Genomic DNA, 17,883 nt, shown 5'->3' with positions numbered 1-17,883 from the left:
CATCTAATGTGTGCTTGTGTGTATGTGCGTGTGTAATTTACAACCCTTTTAAACAGCTGTATTGTCGGCCATCTACTTCAGTTGAGGAGAATGGGCAGGCAGTGAAACTGAGAAACTAATTTACCTAAAGATACCCACTCTCTGCACTTCTCACATGTGCCCTCCATCTACAGTATCTATGTCCCTTTTCTCTCCTTTTCCCTCCCTCTCTCCCTCTTCTCTGTGTCTCTACTGGTGTAATAGTCATATTACAGCTGTCATATCGTCAATAAATCACGCTGCTACAGTTTCCATTTAGAAAATTACCTCTCCACCCTCTCCCTCTTTCCTCTTCAACTCCCTCACTCTCTTTCTTTCTCACTGTCTCCCTCTCTATGAATAGTGCCTCCTTCACCCTCCTCTACTTCAGTCAACCTTCATCTTCTCCAGAGTTTCCTTTTCCTCTCCCTCCTCCTTCTTTTTTATTTTTTTACTGTCCCTCTTTTCCCTCCTGGTTCTGTCTCATTTCCCTTAACAAACATGCTAAATAGAAGATAAGGTCCAGAAATATTAGAGGTGTAGAAAAACAAGCCAAAGGCATGTTTGATTTTCTAAAAGAGCAAAGACACCTCTGTGGTACCTCTCCAACTCCCTTCTGGACAGCATTTAATGAAAACAATATGTTTGACTCACTTGGGATGTAAAGAAAGCCACACGTTAAACCAAAAACACCAACCTCCAAAGCAATTTACACCTTTAAACCTGCAAAGTACATCCCTCAGTTAATAAAAATAACCAAACAAAACATAAAGCAAGGTAAACAAAGAGCACAATACAAAGTTTGCAGTGCAGAGATATTAGAAAACAGCAAATTGTAGGTCTAATCGTCCCTTTCCTCTCATCCCCACTCCTCCTTTGCAATGTGCACCACATCATGCAGCAATGCAAAACAACACACAGGCACTAAATATAGCAAACCGCACTACACCATAGAACACAGCCAGGCAACACCGCTCCCACCTCTTTGCATTATCAGTCTTTGCACGTTGATGACAAAGAGCCAAAGACGTAAGAAATCTGGCACACAAAACAAGACGCAAAGCTGAAAATAAGATTGGTGTTTAAAATATTCTCACCGGCATTCTAAAATCATAAAGTTATAAAAAGTATCTGGTCTTTTACTAGAGCTGGATGATAATGTCTGTCTCTATGCACCTGTACAATCCCACGCGTCTCATGGTGTTTCTGAAAACAGCCCTGTGAGGGAGTGTGAAAACATTCAGTGTCGCCTCTTTTGCTTTTTATATTGCCCTGTATTGATTCTACATTTCCACACGAATCAAATCCCATTTTACACATTTCTTGCTCACAAACACCCTGAAGTTATGAGTACACACTAGTGATCCTTGTGTGCAAATTCATGCTTTGTGTTAGACTGCATTAGAGATTCTAATTTTTCAAAGACAGCAGGTAAGCCCTGGTGGCCAGGAAACACCTGGAAGACTAGTGCTTTGGTCAAGGACGATGACTAAAGTGCTACCAATACAACCAGAGAAGCCCAAAACAAAAACAGGGAGAGTAGGCAAACAGTGCTGAGATTCAAATCTATGACTCTTTGACACACTTTTCTCAGACTTTTGTCATTACAGTTAATTTTATCTTGGTCCGAATTTGAACTTGAACACTTGTCTGTATTTTGCAGTTGACCAAAAGTGTGCTCAACCTGATAATTAGAGATGTTTGCTGTAACACCATGTCCCAACTGGACATGATGCGAGCAAGCGTCAGTGACTAAATTTTTTACTACTACATGTTTGATTAAATTATTTCCTATTGCACTGTCCTAACTACAAGCGAGCACCACACTGCAATATAGCACGATACTCCTGTCGCTGGCATTGACAGCGCTGCAATGGACAGAGAACGGCTGTTTTACAGGGATTAAAATGGGGGCATCTGCACCAAATTTAGCTATTAACACCATACCAAATTAATATATTTATCTGAACAAACTTTGGCCTTCTGGTGTTCTTTCCACATAAGAAGTCGACACTTTTTATGCCGCAGGGCTACTGCCTTTACATACTTCTAACAAGGACATGATGTATGACCTTGTTTTTCCAATACAGCTAGTTTGGTGAAGTGTAACAGCCAACTCACTAATGGTGTAAACTCTAAACTAACAAAAAATGACAATAACCGACATACACCGTCATGTTCTGAAAAGACACATTATTAATACTGACAAGAAGTGACATTTGTGTTTCAGAGCATAAAACAGCAAACTACACAGTCCAGCACTGGGCATGATGGGAATCTGGGGCCTTGCTACAATAAGTTGGTGTCTGGTTGGAGGTCGATGGCTGAGGAGCTGAATGTTTCTGTAAATATTGTGTGGGATGCTAGCAAGCTAGCTTGTTTTACAAAGTGAAGGTGGTGGTATGATATTGTGTGGAAGCTATAACAATGAATCAATCTATAAGTTACCCAAGTTAGTATTGTTGTGAATATGAATAATGAGGAAGTAATTACTCACACTTATTTTTCAACTGTTTTGTATCTGAATGACCAGCTGACAGTTAAGTGCCTCGTTTACATGAGGTGATGGAGATTTTAACAGATGCAGTGTGGAAAGACAGCGTGGAATATAACACAACGCGGCGTGATGGTCTCACTCTTGCATCCACGGTGAAAGTCGACCGACTGATGCATGTGTGAAGAACCAAAATCTGTATAAAAATAAAGGACGTAGACACCTGATGTCTCGTAGGGAGCCTGTCACTCAAACTGGCCATGACGTTAATTATGCACAACTTTAAGCCCAAATAAAATGTAAATGGGTAAGTTAAATAAAATTCAACACCCCAAACAGTTGTCATGAACAGGAAAATTAGCAATAGAGACCAAAAATCTTAACATGGGGGTCTATGGGAATTGAGTTGCTTTCGTAGCCAGCCTCAAGTAGCAACTGCAAGTTTTGGCACTTCAGCTTTGGCTTCATTTTTATCCTTGGAAGTTGCTGCTTGTTGAAAAAACATACTTACTATAACCTCCGCTAGGTTTGTTTGTTTGTTTGTCAGCAGGATTATAGAAAAAATTGCTGAATTGACTTTTACTAAACTTGATGGAAGGGTGTAGCATGGATCACTAGACAACCAAGTTGAGAGTAGTGTAGTTCAATATGTTGACAAGACAAAATAATAGAAATATAATGACTCCATATCACAATCCACATTCAAGGGTACCGGTAATCCTCTGGGGTAGCCCTCACACATATTTACCACACCTTCATGCAGAAAACAGTTGTTATGGAGTGCTTGGGGACAATGGTATCATGGGAGATCTGGAACAACTGTAAAATCTTTCATCTAAAACTAAGGTGTGGCGACCGAAATGTAAATACATATATAAGGCAACAGTTCCTTTATGATGAATATAATGGATGATATTTGTGTGTGGTAATACAGCCTCATCCTGTTGTTTTCACAGTTGATATATGTAGTTATATATGTTGCCAAACAAAATGTTTTCTGATTTCTACACTGAATGACAGATACTACAATCATTCCACCATGAGTGTAAATATTAACTTACTAAATCATACTGATTTGTGCGATGAGTATTTTTTTTCTATATGCACATTTAAATTGGACACAAGTGAAACGTCTTGCTCCTGAAGTTTTTTCGAATCAGCTGTTTTTGATAACAAGCTGCCGTGTTCATAATGTTATTTTAGTCCATGGATTTGACGTTCTCTAGTTTTAATTACATTACATATTTCCAGTTTAGAAGTATATAATGAATGCACAACTGAGATAATAAGCCTTCAATAATAATAACTATTTTTTCACATTATTCTTATAGTTTTGGAAATATATCCACACATGTATGGTTGTCCTTGCAAATTTGCATAGTGAATGGACTATTGGCCTTGGTGGAGGGCAGCTCTCTGTCAGTGCCCTTCTAGTTTCACTTATTTTACTGTTAGGCTCTTTTCTTTTTGCTTCTCTCCTCTGTACATTAATAAATGATACGACTCAGAATACACAAATTTTCTACCCAAGGTAAAACCATTTTAATTCTAATTGATACATCTTCACTGCAATTTGTGTTGCCTAGAGCGTGTGGTTCATAGAGAGGTTCTCCCACTTGTATTCGTGCACACGGCAACTAAATCTTACTTGATGTTGTTTCCATATGCATGTTTTTGTTTGTGGCTTGTAACACCCCTCTGTTGTAGAAAGACTGCTTGAGTGACATCCTTATGGATTAGAGTTTGATGTGGCACATGAACCTACTGCATAGTCGATTGTACACTGGACCATAGCGTAAGTCATTTTCACTTCAGTTTACTCAACATGTTTGGAAAACCTACAACAACATAACAAATCCTTATTTAACACTGGAACATTTAAGGATTTATCCTTTAATGTTCCAGTGTTAAATATACAATTCAGAGTCATATTTCTGAAAGTGTCCTTGATTAGAAAACTCAGAATTCTCAGGGGTGATATAGGATTGTGACTAGGTCAAACTGCTCACTGATGACTCACCTCAAAGAAATATCACTGACATTTATTGGTCATCTACTAACTAAAATTTGCCTGTATAAATGTAGATTTTATAAAGACTGTTGTCTCTGGAAGTCCTTTAATTTTAGTGTAAGTTTTGTGTATTTAATAACATCTTTTGAAACACAGTTTAAAAAGGCTCTTTAATCAAGGACTGGGACATTAATCTTGAAATGTACTTCCATCGTGAATGTGAAAAACTTTCTTTGTTCTAAAATACTGCCTAAATCCTTTCTGTTACTTCCTTGACTTTTGTGTTGTGCCATCTCCTTCACTATCTTGTAAAAGCAAGCAAAGTTGGCCTTGAGTGTCTGCTGACCTTTGAACTTAAGTTGCCCAGCATTCAGTATTTCTTTTGTGTGTCTTTCTGCATTTCATAATGTAGGCAGATATTTCTGCATTTGCAAAGAACCTCAAGACATCAACAGCTATGCAGCTCAATGGTATTTTGGTCACTGTAGGCCAGTGTTCTGTTCCATCGCCTGTTACATAATTCAAAACTTTTTTTTGTTTGTTTGTGAAACAGTAGATAATTGAATGGAAGATAAACTGAACACTATTTCACTATCAATAACTGTTAGTAAGACATTTTGAAAGATTTAACATAATTATGGCTTGGTATTGCTTTGCATTTAACATGTAGTAAATGTGCATAACACTTGCATTTTGCAATGCAAAAGTAACATACAGTAAATACTCGGCAGCTAAATGGCCAAAAACTTCAATATAATGTATGGATAATATTAAGATAATATTAATATTGCCACATACCGACACATCTTGGTAGAGGTGAGCTCCACATTCTCCGCCCTCCTCCCAGGCAGATCAACTCTGGGGCCCCCTCTAGGCGGTATCCCATATTGCAGGAAAAAGACAGAGTGTCTCCAATGCCGAAACTGTAGCCATTTCTCCTGCCAAACCGAGGCATCCCAGGGTCCTCGCATGGCTCCAAAGTATATTCTGCAGAAAATGGATGATAACTGAATACATAATACATACATGAATAAACATGAAGCATACACTACAATGGGTCAGCACTCTGAGCTCTGCCCTTTCTATGCCTCTGGCAAAAATAAAACAGGGCTAGAAAATAAACTTATCTAAGCTGATCCATCTTCTACATACGGAAGAATTATATTTGCTTAAACTAATGATCAACTAAATCAGTGCTTCAAAATAGACTTTTACTCCAATCAGTGATTTTTTTGAGCAACACTCAGTATTGCCGAGTGCTGCACAAGTGCCATCGTGAGAGGTGATCAGATTAGAGTGTAAATCTGTGTCCTCTACTTATGGTGTTAAATCAACAAACTGATGCCCATCACTCTCATGTCTTGGAAAAATCTGCCCCAATATCTGAAATAAAAGAGTTAACAGTGTAACTATTAAATGTTAACTGAAATGAACAAACGCCTCATGGCCATGATCTCTCTTTGTGTGAAGAGATCCTTTTCAATAATTCAATAACTCTTGTGATTAAAAACTCTTAAAAATGCAGCCAATTAAAATCTAATCCTCACATTAGAACACATTAGTCTAAAAGTTGTGAGCCTGAGTTGACTCCACCATGTCCTGAAATGCACTTGCTGATTTTGCATTTTGCATGGTACAGCGGGAGATTTATTTTCAGTGGGCGAAGACTTAGGATGTGATCTGTATTTTTTCAGAGTGTGCAACGGGAGGAGACGGCATGTTGAGCATGTTGCGATTGGCAAGTCACATCTCTGGTGACGCCTCACATGTGTTACATTCTGAGTATTGGCTTATGCCATCTGGGAGGCGGTAAAATGTCTGTCAGTGCAGACTCAGATTCAAGAGCTCCTTTATACAAGTCAATGAGGGTGCTGAAAGGGCTATTAGGCAAAAAAGAGATTAATTTACAAAGGGCAGCTGTAGCCTTGGACTTTGTCTCAAGTCTGCCTCTTAACCCTTTCTTTTATTTTGGGTGAGGGTATTGGTGAAGCAACATTATTGTGGATTTGGACAACACATTCTCGGCTATGAGGAATCCATCTCCATCTCTTTATTCTTATAGTGCTGTTTAATGATGGATTACATTCATTTTAATGTTGTGTAACCTGTCTCCTCTGTTAAGCTTATTTTCTTTAGCTATTCAAGGTTTCATTGGGTAGTCTTCACGGCCAGTTGTGTGTGTGTTTTTTTTTTAGTTAATATCCATGTAGGGATCTCCACATGTGGCACAAGAACACAATGTAGGCCTATTTCTAAACTGACATATAACGTAAAAGTTTTAGAAAAGTGGTTGACAAAAGCTTGGCTGTGCATTGTATTTTTGACAATTTTCAGTCATAGCTGCTGTCGGTTCCACTCCACTGAAACAGCTCTTGTCAAAATATCCAATGACATCTTGAAGTGCGGTGACGCAAGGGCTTACTTTTGCTGGCTCTCAGTGCAGCTTCTGACATTGAAGACTTATGTAGGCAGTGCATGGGTATCTCGAGGCCAGCCCTGCAGGGCCCTGTAACACTGACTCATGGTGTTCCCCAAGGCTCTGTTTTGGATCCCTTTTTTTTATTTTTTATATTCTATACTTATATATATCTTTACTTTGTGGAGAATATTCTATGCTTTGAATAGTTACTGGACACTTTATTTTCAAAGTAAATAAAACATAGCTCCAAGTTGTATTCTAAGACTAGGTCCAGTAACATTGTTATTTGCATTATGTGCCACAATTATGCAGACCTACTTATATATATATAATGCAATCATTAATAATCTTGGAACTCACTGGCTATTGGTCTGAAGACAATAAGCCTCTGGAGCAATGGCCAATATCTAAGGAGATCTGGTGTAGTAACTGTATATCTTGGCCAAGACTTCCTCTTCTATTTGCCGTCCTTTTCGGCTTTTCTCTCTGCATATAAATACAGTTAAATTACAAAAAACAAAAAAAAAAAGTAAGGCTTAATCATCATCGGAAGATAGCAGATTACTTCCGAAAATGCATTTCAGCAAATGCATTTGGGCATCTGATCACGATGCCTCATGGGTGCCTTCCGTTAGAGGTTTTCTAGGCACGTTTAACTGCTAGGAGGTAAACCCAGAACACGCTGAAGGGATTTTAGATCTCATCTGACCTGGAAACGCCTCCCTGGAACCCAAAGGAGGAGCTGTAAAGCCTTGCTGGGGAGAGGGACTGCTAGAGTACCTTGCTCAGCCTGCTACGTCTGCATGGTATAAGTGAATGAAAATTGATAATTGGACGATGCATGTTCTGCCAATTAGATACTTGGTGCTGAAACATGATGGGTCACTAAATTTCTGACTACAAATGGAAACCATAATGCCTATAATACCAAAACCATGCCCCGTTGCCTACAGATTATGCATATGTATGGAGATATCTGTTACAGAGATTATATAATAAAAATGAAAAAAAAAACAACAACAATGAAACAAAAAAAAACCTTTGCATTTTTTAAATCGCCTATTCTAAATCAAGAATTGAATGGAAATAAATCTCAGAGCATTTAATCCTCATAAAATAGTTCCTATTGTGTGCCAGTCAGTCTTGTCCCTGAGGAAAAGGAAAAATGTTATGCCTCTTTAATCATCTGTTAGATGATCCAATCTAAGATCCTTTTGATCACTTCAGAGTTCTGCAAGGTCATGTACCCACCTACGTTAGTGAGCAACTTTAGCTTCAATTCCTTGTATCAGGCCTTGTAGACTATACTTCACTTTATGCTTTAAACTAAAGAGGACTGTGCTTTAGTGTTTGTGGCCTGTCAGACCTTGTGGACACCTTTAACATACAACTCAAGACTCACTTCTTTCAAACCGCCTTTGTTTAGCTTCCCACGCTTATATGGTGTATTTTATGTCTGTTAGTTTTTATCTGTTTTTAATATTGTGAAGCACCCAGTGATAAGGTGCTATATAAATGAACTTCATAGCTTTTCTTTGGTAACTTTACAACCTGAAATAAAACTTAGACTAATAAGGTACCTCTATACGTTTGAAGGGACTGTAATTGCCTTTATTCTGGTAGAGATATTGCTCTACCCACTTCTTTTTAAAGAGAAGCTATTATTTTACTGTGGTGTCCTTAATGTCCCTCCGTAAGTTTCTAGGCTGATTCTAGTGAAGGTCCTGCATACCTGCTTAGAATTGATTCTAGGTGTTACATCACAATTTTGCGTTTTTGAGTGTACAAACTTTCTACAACCTACGATATTACTCTGAGTTGTTTCAGTATGGGAATAGGTAGAAAAAAAAGAGACCTCTTGAAATGATTAAAAATTATGTTAAATTAAATCTAGACCTTGTTGAAGTGTAATAGTAATGTGATTATAGTCAAATACATTACCAGAGAAAGTTATGTTGAAGCCCTCATACGAAATCGAAAAGTCAGAGATGAATCGTAGCTGGGCTTTGAAGTTGCCATAGAGACCTGCATTGATGTTGCTAGGCAACTCATTGCCGGTCAGGCGAGCCAGTGGTTGCATGAAACTTCCGTTCTCAGTAACCAGGAGGTAGTCATGTTGGTCCTCCAAATGAAAAGAATTGAACTGAAACTGGACTCCTGGACGGACAGACACACACACACACACACACACACACACACACACACACACAAGAGGACAGAGAGATAACAGAGAGAATCTTTAGAGCTTTCCTACATTCTCAGCTCATCAACATAACCATATTTCTAATCATTATGAATAGTTTATGATAAATTAACAGTGTAATTACAACAGACACAAATTCAGCACTCTCAACACCATGTACGGTTATAAAATATAAATAAATACATAAAATATCTCAACATCATTTGAGTTTTTAACATCTCTTCTAGCCATAAATATCAATTTGAATGTAAACATGCCCCTCTGAATATTCTATTAACCATAAAAAACCTATTAGAATCCAGATTTGTGGTTCTAGTACAGCAGTGGCTGCACTCCTGTGAGTGCTGCTTGCTACTGTCCCTTGCTCTGTCTGTCTCTATTAGGAAGTGTGGATCTGTGTGAGTCTCTTGCCTTTCCCGTGGCTGACTTCAACAGTCCAGGTACAGTTGAGAGATGAAGGGTAGCTGTCTGGATAGCCGGGACTAAGGATGGTTCCCCAGGGACCTCTAACATCCCCACCACACAGGGCTGGATAGATTGAGAGAGACAGAGTGGGAGAGAGAGAGGCAAAGAGAGAAAGATGTGCAGAGACAGGGGACAGAGGCAGAGAGAAGGTTAGCATCAGATTGTTGATAGCCAAAACAGATAATGTTTCCCGGTGGACCTTTAATACCACATCTATAGTACATACACACACGCATACCCGCACACAAGTGCTACAAGAGAGGAAGAAGTAGACAGAGATACGGAAAAGGAGACAATAAGAAAGCAGTCCTGGGTAAAAAAGGTCTGCATGAACTGACAGCTGCAAATTGTGTGCCTTTTCACAATTTGGAAATATGACTTTTCCTTTATAGCTTTACTTTAAATGTTTAGTATAGATTTATTTATGTTATTAATTCCTCCAAAAGTTGCACAAAGATAATAGAATAACATAAATAATGTAAAATCCACCACACATTCTTCATAATATCAATTCTGGATAATTTGTTGTTTATGTAGTTTAATGTCCCTGAAACTTACCAGTGCCTGACAATGATTTACTGTGCAGGCAATTGTAGCCATTCCTCATATATGTTGTTAGGGCATTATATTCCCAAGAGATTAATTAAAACTGTAGTTATTTTTCTGTTAAAGGAAAATTTTCAGTTTATTCGTGTGGATTTGAATCATGCTGTTATTTTTGGGGTTGTTTCACTTTGCTGGAGTGTGTTGCTTATATTCTCTGAAACATCTGCTATAGGTCAGAATAAGTGACAGTAATGACAGCAGTGACCACAGTGCACGCTGGAAGTGTGACATGCTCACCAGGCAGTGACAGCTCTGGTATAATTAGAGTAACAAAAGGTAACATTTCAGCTTATCTGCTTAACCATAATTAGCTCAAGCTTCAAGATCCATGCTGCTAATTAAGTATCTCCCGTACTGTAGTGACTTATCACGTCTTCCAAAGTTTCCTCATCAGTGCATTATGTGTCATCACACTTGATTCCTTATTTTCAGTGCCACTTTGTAAATACATATTTGGCCAAATGATAATTTTGTCTGGTGTTGCATATGTTTTTTTTTCAGCATTAATAGTTTCTGGACAAAACAATCAACTCAAATCAATCAAATTTATATGCAGTGGATATATTGTGAGCCAAGAAATGTGTGGAAAAAATGTAGAGAAATACAAAGTTATTGGAGTAATATGAGTTCCTGGCTTCAATGAAAAGTTGCCTGTTATATAACAAGTGACCATCTGGACAAAAAGAGTAATTTATTTTACTGAGAAGTGTGGGAAAATTGAAACCTATTTGCAAGATTGTGTTGCTCTGAGATGTACACTTTCTGAGCTCCAAATTGTTTTTAAGGCAGAAAATTGAGACATGTAATAAGAACTCCCAAGAAAAACAATATTTGAAAATTATTTAAGCTAGTTTTCCACAACATTAATGCTGTGCAATAGCTGCGACGTGTGCAAGAACCATAAAATGTCTTTTGTGTCTGAAATCTCCTTTTTTTCTGTTAATAGAGTTTGATTTTAAGTGATTCGAAGCAGTGATATTCAAAGCAGCGAAGCAGTGCAAATGTTTCTTAGAGACTACTTAAAACATTTTGAACCCCAGAGTACGGCCTCAGGATGACCCTGCAAGTTCTGCGCACAGTTCAGCCCTGTGCATTGTTATGCAGTAAGAGACCTCTGCTCACACAGAGATGCTCAGAGTTGAGACCAGGTCCTCTGAAAAGCTTGGAAAAATCTGTTGCTCATTCTATGCATACTAATGCATGCATGTGTTGCAAGGTGCTTCATTTCTGCTCGCTCCACTTGGTTCATCTTACAGTTGGCCGACTGGCCTGTCATTTCCTCTTACAATAAACCTATAAAATGCCATAACATTACCGCAAAAGTGCAACGGTGGCAGAGCTGCTGGTAGAAGGTCAAATCTGAAAGTTCTGCTGGGGTTTCCTTGAGCAGAACAATTTACCAGTTCTGTGAGAGCTGAGAACCCCCAACTCTGAGAACTGCAGCCCAGACAGCTACTACAACTAGAGCTGCAAATTGTGATTTTATTGTCAGTGCATGTGCACTTGTGCAGGAATGCATCACGTGAGACCGCAATGTTTCTCTCAGTGGTTTTTGAGTTAGTTAAAAGAGAGTATAAATTAGTAAACTGCACTTTAAAAAGCAACACTTTCTCTTTTTATTGGTGCCTTTTGTGTTCAGATCAATGTTCAATTTGTTCAATAAAAAAATGTTGGAAATATTATCTTTTTAATTTAGCAAGGATTTTTTTCTATTTTAGCAGTATGCTGACAGCAGCAGAAAGACAACACTGAGCACACTTAAATATCCGTTGAGTTATTGCAAGTAACATCATTATTGCAATAATTATTATCACATATTTTCCTCATAAAGTGCAGCCCTTGCTACAGCCACATAAAACAGGCAAGTCAGTCACTAAAAATGCACTCAAACCACAACAGAGCATCAGTGTCTTCACTCCCATCCACCACCGTTTTCACAACATCAGCATCCCTAAAAAAATGGGTGAGAAGTGAGAATATTTCCAGATACACACTTACACACATGCACATACACAGTATACACACAGCCTGACATACACACTTATGCACAAAAGCTTGCACTCACAGTGCCATTAATTATTAATACTTTTCTGCCAGGAAGCTCTTAATGTTGAATGCTGAGTTATGTGAGATATTTGAAACATTGCATCACATCTCTGTCTCTGTCAGTGCCTTTCTCTCCATCTTTCTTTTATATCTCCCTCCATCTTGCCTTCTTCTCCACCTCAATCTGTTAGCAGGTATCTCTTGTCCATCCTCTTTCATGTGCATAAAGTCTAATTGAGTGATTCCACTAAAACATCAATCTTTGGACTTCAGAAAAAGGTTGACAAAGTAATTTTAATTATAGTTGATTCATTAAAATCCACACAACTGCTAAAGGGCTTCCCTGGCTTGGAGGAAATCTAATTTATGGCAGTCAATCTTTTAATATCAGCATTTCAAAACTAATTTAGTTGGAAATCTCAAAATCTTCTCCATTTGGCTCATGTGATGATGTTGCCATTGTGTCTAGTACAATCTGCATCAAATAAAGAAATGTTGCTGACTTTCTAATACAGGGTATGAACAACATTCGGTTCCTACAACATTCTCCAGGGCTGAGTCGGCTGCCTTTAGTGCCGCCTTGCTGAAATTCATTGTTTACTCCTTGTCAATCATCAGGCTAGACCATTTCTTACCAGCAACAGCGGCAAATAGTTCCTATATTTGTATGGGCACATACTGTGTAAACACAGTCTAATGGCATTCAGCCTGCAAATTCCAGGCAGCATGCTTGATGTTTATATGCTCAAACTGCCTCCTCCTTGGAGGAAACCACTGCCAGTCCCGGGAACTGTGCAATTCAAATGTGGTTAACAAGTGCATGAGCCAACAAGCCGAACCAAGCAAGCCGCCACAAAACTGATGCAGCGGTGCCGCATCTCTCCTGTCTCCCTCCTCCTCAGCTCCACCATGATTGGAATGAGAGAGGGAGAGAGGGAGAGAGAGTGGGAGAGATCCCCTCCTCCCCTCAGCTATATCTATGCCCCCCCCTCCTTGATTTGAGAGAGAAGAGAGAGGAGGTGACAGGCAACACAAGCTCTCGTCAACCTAACCTCAAACCTCCTTGTGTTCATGGTTCACACAGGAGAGAGGGTGACAGGAGGCACATGGCACAAGCACACATATATGTGCTGACATACAGTACACATGCACGCGCACAGACCCCCCCCCCACACACGCACACGCACACGCACACACACACACACACACACACACACACACACACACACACACGCACACACTGTGTACATGCACACAGATCTCTAATCTTCTCCTCAAATCAAACCCTATCAGCCACAGTAGCCTTCACTTTAAATTGCCCCAGCGCACAGCCAAGTGTGTGTGTGTGTGTGTGCGTGTGAGAGATTCAACCAGTGGTTTTGTTGCAGAACAACATGTTCTGTGTGATTCAGCTCCCCATATAGGGATGACTGGCTCCACTGCTGATCCTTTTTTTGTCATACACCTAAGCTTCTTTGTGCCCTTTTAATGGATCAAGTAAATAATCTAATTTCCTTTAAAACCTGTTTTAGGTTAAGTCTCTAAAAATAATAATTTATTTAATTTTGTCTTCCCTTAAATAGCAGTCATTAAATTTGATAAGTGGAAAGTCATATTTAAAAAGGAGGTATTCTGTCGTGGAACAAAATTTCTTTTTGTGTTGTAAAATAAAACATTAATATAGAGTCTATGGTCTCTACACCAACACCTAGATGTAATTTTGCGTTGGATTTTATGCACTGGTGGGAAAGGAAGTGATATAATATGATATAATAATGTATGTAAAAATAAAACTAAGTCAGAGTTATAAGGATAACAGGGTGGGTAATGGCTGTCTGGCTGTTTTTTTTTATGATAATATTATAATTTTGGGTGTTACATTAATGTGAAATGTCAACACACTTTATCTAAAGTCAGTCTTATCTAATTACATACATAATATTTTAGGGGCTATGTAATGAAGGTCGGCTACAGGAGTGTTTTAGTCTTGTGTTTTTGTTTTTTTTAAATGTAAGATGTCATTGTTTAAGGTATTTACCGTCACATGTAGGTAAAGGATGGCTCCACCAGTGGTTCTTCTCACATACTAGCGGCTCCTCATGGCTGAGTCTGTAGCCAGAATCACAGCCAAAAGATACTGTGGACCCGATGGAGAAATCCTGCCCATACCGAATACCATTGACAGGTATACCAGGGTCCAGGCATGAGTAGCTGTCCACTGTAACGCCTGAAAAATAAAAGGATTAGATGTCAAAATGTAATTTAATTGCAAAAAGATTCCACTTTCCTCTGCAGTTTTGCTGATCTGCATAATCTAAAATCCACAGATGGTTTGAATCTCCACATAAAGCACCATGCTGTGCCATCATGGTGGTTTGTTATTCGCAGGTAATGACCTGCATGTTAGGCCAGCTTGTGAATCTGTCTCTGGTGGGCTGCTAATGTCCTGACATCATGCACACCTACTGTTTTGTTTGTGCTGTTATTTGTAAAGGGTATGTGTATTATTTTGATCTATAACAGGCATTGACAACAAATGCTCGCGCACACTTGAATAATATGCATAAATATGCTGCATTTGTTTCTGACTTACTTTCATATAATATCTTGAAGCCAGCATTTGATCGACTGTTGTCAGTGGTAAAGAGGAGATAAAGAAAGTTGCTGCTGCTGAACAGGAACTGGGGCACCTGGGTACCATTAAAGGAGCCAACCAGAGGAGACAGGAGATTTGGGCCGTCATGGATCTCCAGGAAGTCATAACCCAGCTCAGTCTGGAACCTGTGAAACAACAATATCACACTATCACAATGCTGATAATATTTTTTTTAAAGTGGCACTACTTTTTGGAATAAAAGACATCACAACCAGGACAACATAAAACATGACGATAATGCTGTTGTTGCAGGATATAACTTTGAGAATTTTGAGTTGAAGGTTCACATTATCACTTAATGGCTGAATCACTTTGATGGTGAATTAGCCAGTAAAACCTGCTTTAGTGATTTTATACACATTTGGTCTAGAGATAACCACAGCCATTGAAGTCATACTTGCTGGATATATGGTTCCTTTTTTAAGACAATATCTTTATTGGGTTATTCCATTATAACATTTATTACATATGAATATAATATTCTTGATGGCAAAAATGGTATACCATAAAATGAAAAAGCCACAAACAAAACAAAACAAACAAAAAAAAAAATCAAGGTGAAAAACAGATGTCATAGTAGTTACAATGTACAAAAATCTTGAAGAATACATGGGCTGCAACACTTTCTATTATTATTTTTATTTGCTCCGACCTCACTCCAGGTTGTTGAGCTATTACTGTTAAATTAACTTTACAATGAAATAAAGCTGAGACAGAAACCCAAACCAACTATAAAATAATTTTACAGGATCCTCTAATTTTTTTCTATCACCAGTTAAAGGCTCAGAGAACACATAATATAAACCAAAATATTACCCACTCCTCCTGATCAATTTGCATCACCCGATATTAATTATATAACCTATAAAATTCAAGAGATCGTTATGATAATCTTAGTGAATCCCCATAAACCTTAAGTCTGATAAATCTTTGCTTGTCAGAAGTAATTGATGGTGGTTCTGATGAATCTGAACAGTTCTGCCCGTTCAGAGCTCTGAGATTCTTTATAATATGCAGAATAAAGAATTATGCCACCCACCTGTCAAATGTGATTTTGATGGAGCGTCCAGGTTCGGATTCAATCACCCACTCACAGCTGAGGGAATCTTTGTAGTAACCAGGCCACCCAGGAGACAAGATCACTCCACTCGGGGCTGAATAGTGGCCTCCACATGGGGCTGGAGGAGGAGAGTGGACACAAAGAGGGCCGTTAGGGGAGATAATAGAGGACGCAAAGGAGAAGACTAGAGAGGATCTGAAGAAAGACCACCACAAGTCTAGTCTGAGTTGAGATAATATACTGTATGTCCAAGTTGTTGTGTGGCGAGTGAATGTTTTTTGCTGTGACAGTAAACTGGTCGCCTGAGAACCAGACAGATCTATGAACTCATATTTCATTTGCTCGGGCAAATGGCCCCATTTCAGTTCAGACAGATCTCCAGCTGGTTTTGCCTGAGCAGGGCCAATTACAACAGTTTGTTTAATCGTGGGCTTTGATATAATGATTGACGGAAGAGCGTCATCAGTCCAGATTTGAAAAGCTGCATGTCACACATTTTGCTGCTCTGATTGGTTGTATTTGCATCCAGCCTGCTCTGTCCAGCACAACTCACCAGGCTCATGCAACACAGATCAAACTGTCAAACTAGGCTGCGCTGATCAATGTGAATCAAGCTATAATTTGAAGAAAGTTTGTGATTGGGCCGCTATTTTTTCCCTGCTTTAAAAATGGACCAAGTGCTGCCCCAACTTTCATGTGTCTCCCTGCACAACATCATACGACTGGCTGCTCTGGTCAGTTTTGAGTTTACCTACTTGTGTCTTTAGGCAATTTTGGTACACCCAGATTGATAACGCCTCCTGTAAATTAATAGTGAACTGAAAGGGGCCATGCTAAGCTAACAACCTGGCTGATGAGGCAATTGGTTCAATCTGCATGATCTGATTTCACAATTCATCAACAGTAGACCATGATTTTACAGTTACTCTGGATAACTAGCTATAGTCCTGCTGTAGGCCTTAAGTCAATAATATTCTATTGATGTAGTTTATTTAATTGAACCTTTCAGAATATTACATTGACTTTTTTGGCTAAATGCAGGCAGTGTAACAAGTTGTAAACACAACACTGACAGGTGAGGTGAAGTTGTTAGGAAATTATTCCTTATTTAAACATCTCGCAGAAATGTAGCAACATTAGCATTCATTTGGAGCTGCGTCTATGGCCACATGATAAATCCATGTTGATGATGAGTCAAAAATGTACTCTCTTTTTGGCTTTGTTTTTGCCTCCACCAACTCCTGCAGGATATGTATATAACTCTTTAGCTGCTAAAATGATCCACTAAGTTCACTAACTGTGCTAATCGCATGCCACATAATATGAGGATGGTGTTAAATGCAAAGAAAAACACAATTTACATACAAAGGAACATAAAAAATGAAACATTCATAATACGATTTGAGAGGATAACATCATGTTATCACAAGGCTAGATTAGCCAGGAGCTATTCTGTTCTAGTATTCTTTTAAATTTGATCTTGTTTAGAATTTAACTTGGTGTCTGAAGTAAATTTGTTCTGGTTACAAGTAGGTGGATGCTGAATACAAGTAGGTGGATATTCATCTGAGTAGTTATAGGCACACATTAGCTACAAAGGATCTGGGGACATTAAATGACCTGGAGCATAATTATCATGGCCTTTCTTTGTACTGTCAACACTTCTATCAACAGCAGGCGTGTAAGAAATCTTAAGTTAATTATATCTGAGGCTGGAGTAACAGCTATGCACTTACACACACAGGCCTTTTGTTCCATCTGATATTAACAGGCCAAATTTACGTTTCTATTTTTTTTCTGAACTTTCACATAAGCAGCTGATTAAACTTTGCACTGATGCCACCTTGGCAAATTATTATATCTTTCAATGGTAAAATAATTACTCTGACAATATATATGATAAAT

At 38.6% G+C, this 17,883-nt stretch overlaps 1 protein-coding gene across 3 annotated transcripts in view; it reads right to left on the bottom strand.

The window, feature by feature from the left end:
* Positions 1-17,883, bottom strand: part of csmd3b (CUB and Sushi multiple domains 3b) — a 463,214-nt gene that overhangs the window by 101,098 nt on the left and 344,233 nt on the right. For all 3 annotated transcript variants that reach the window (XM_088090048.1, XM_088090049.1, XM_088090047.1), the window contains 6 exons: positions 15,958-16,096; positions 14,856-15,043; positions 14,301-14,489; positions 9,557-9,673; positions 8,884-9,099; positions 5,322-5,510 (listed from right to left, as the gene is read on the bottom strand). In XM_088090048.1, the coding sequence (XP_087946174.1) occupies positions 5,322-5,510; positions 8,884-9,099; positions 9,557-9,673; positions 14,301-14,489; positions 14,856-15,043; positions 15,958-16,096 (1,038 nt within the window). The remainder of the gene's footprint in view (positions 1-5,321; positions 5,511-8,883; positions 9,100-9,556; positions 9,674-14,300; positions 14,490-14,855; positions 15,044-15,957; positions 16,097-17,883) is intronic.

Source organism: Plectropomus leopardus, chromosome 17 (assembly GCF_026936395.1).
Source record: "Plectropomus leopardus strain MGB_pleo_1.0 chromosome 17, ASM2693639v1, whole genome shotgun sequence".
Taxonomy (NCBI): Eukaryota; Metazoa; Chordata; class Actinopteri; order Perciformes; family Serranidae; genus Plectropomus; species Plectropomus leopardus.
The sequence above is the reverse complement of the archived record's forward strand: the minus strand, read 5'-3'. Positions and strand labels throughout refer to the sequence as shown.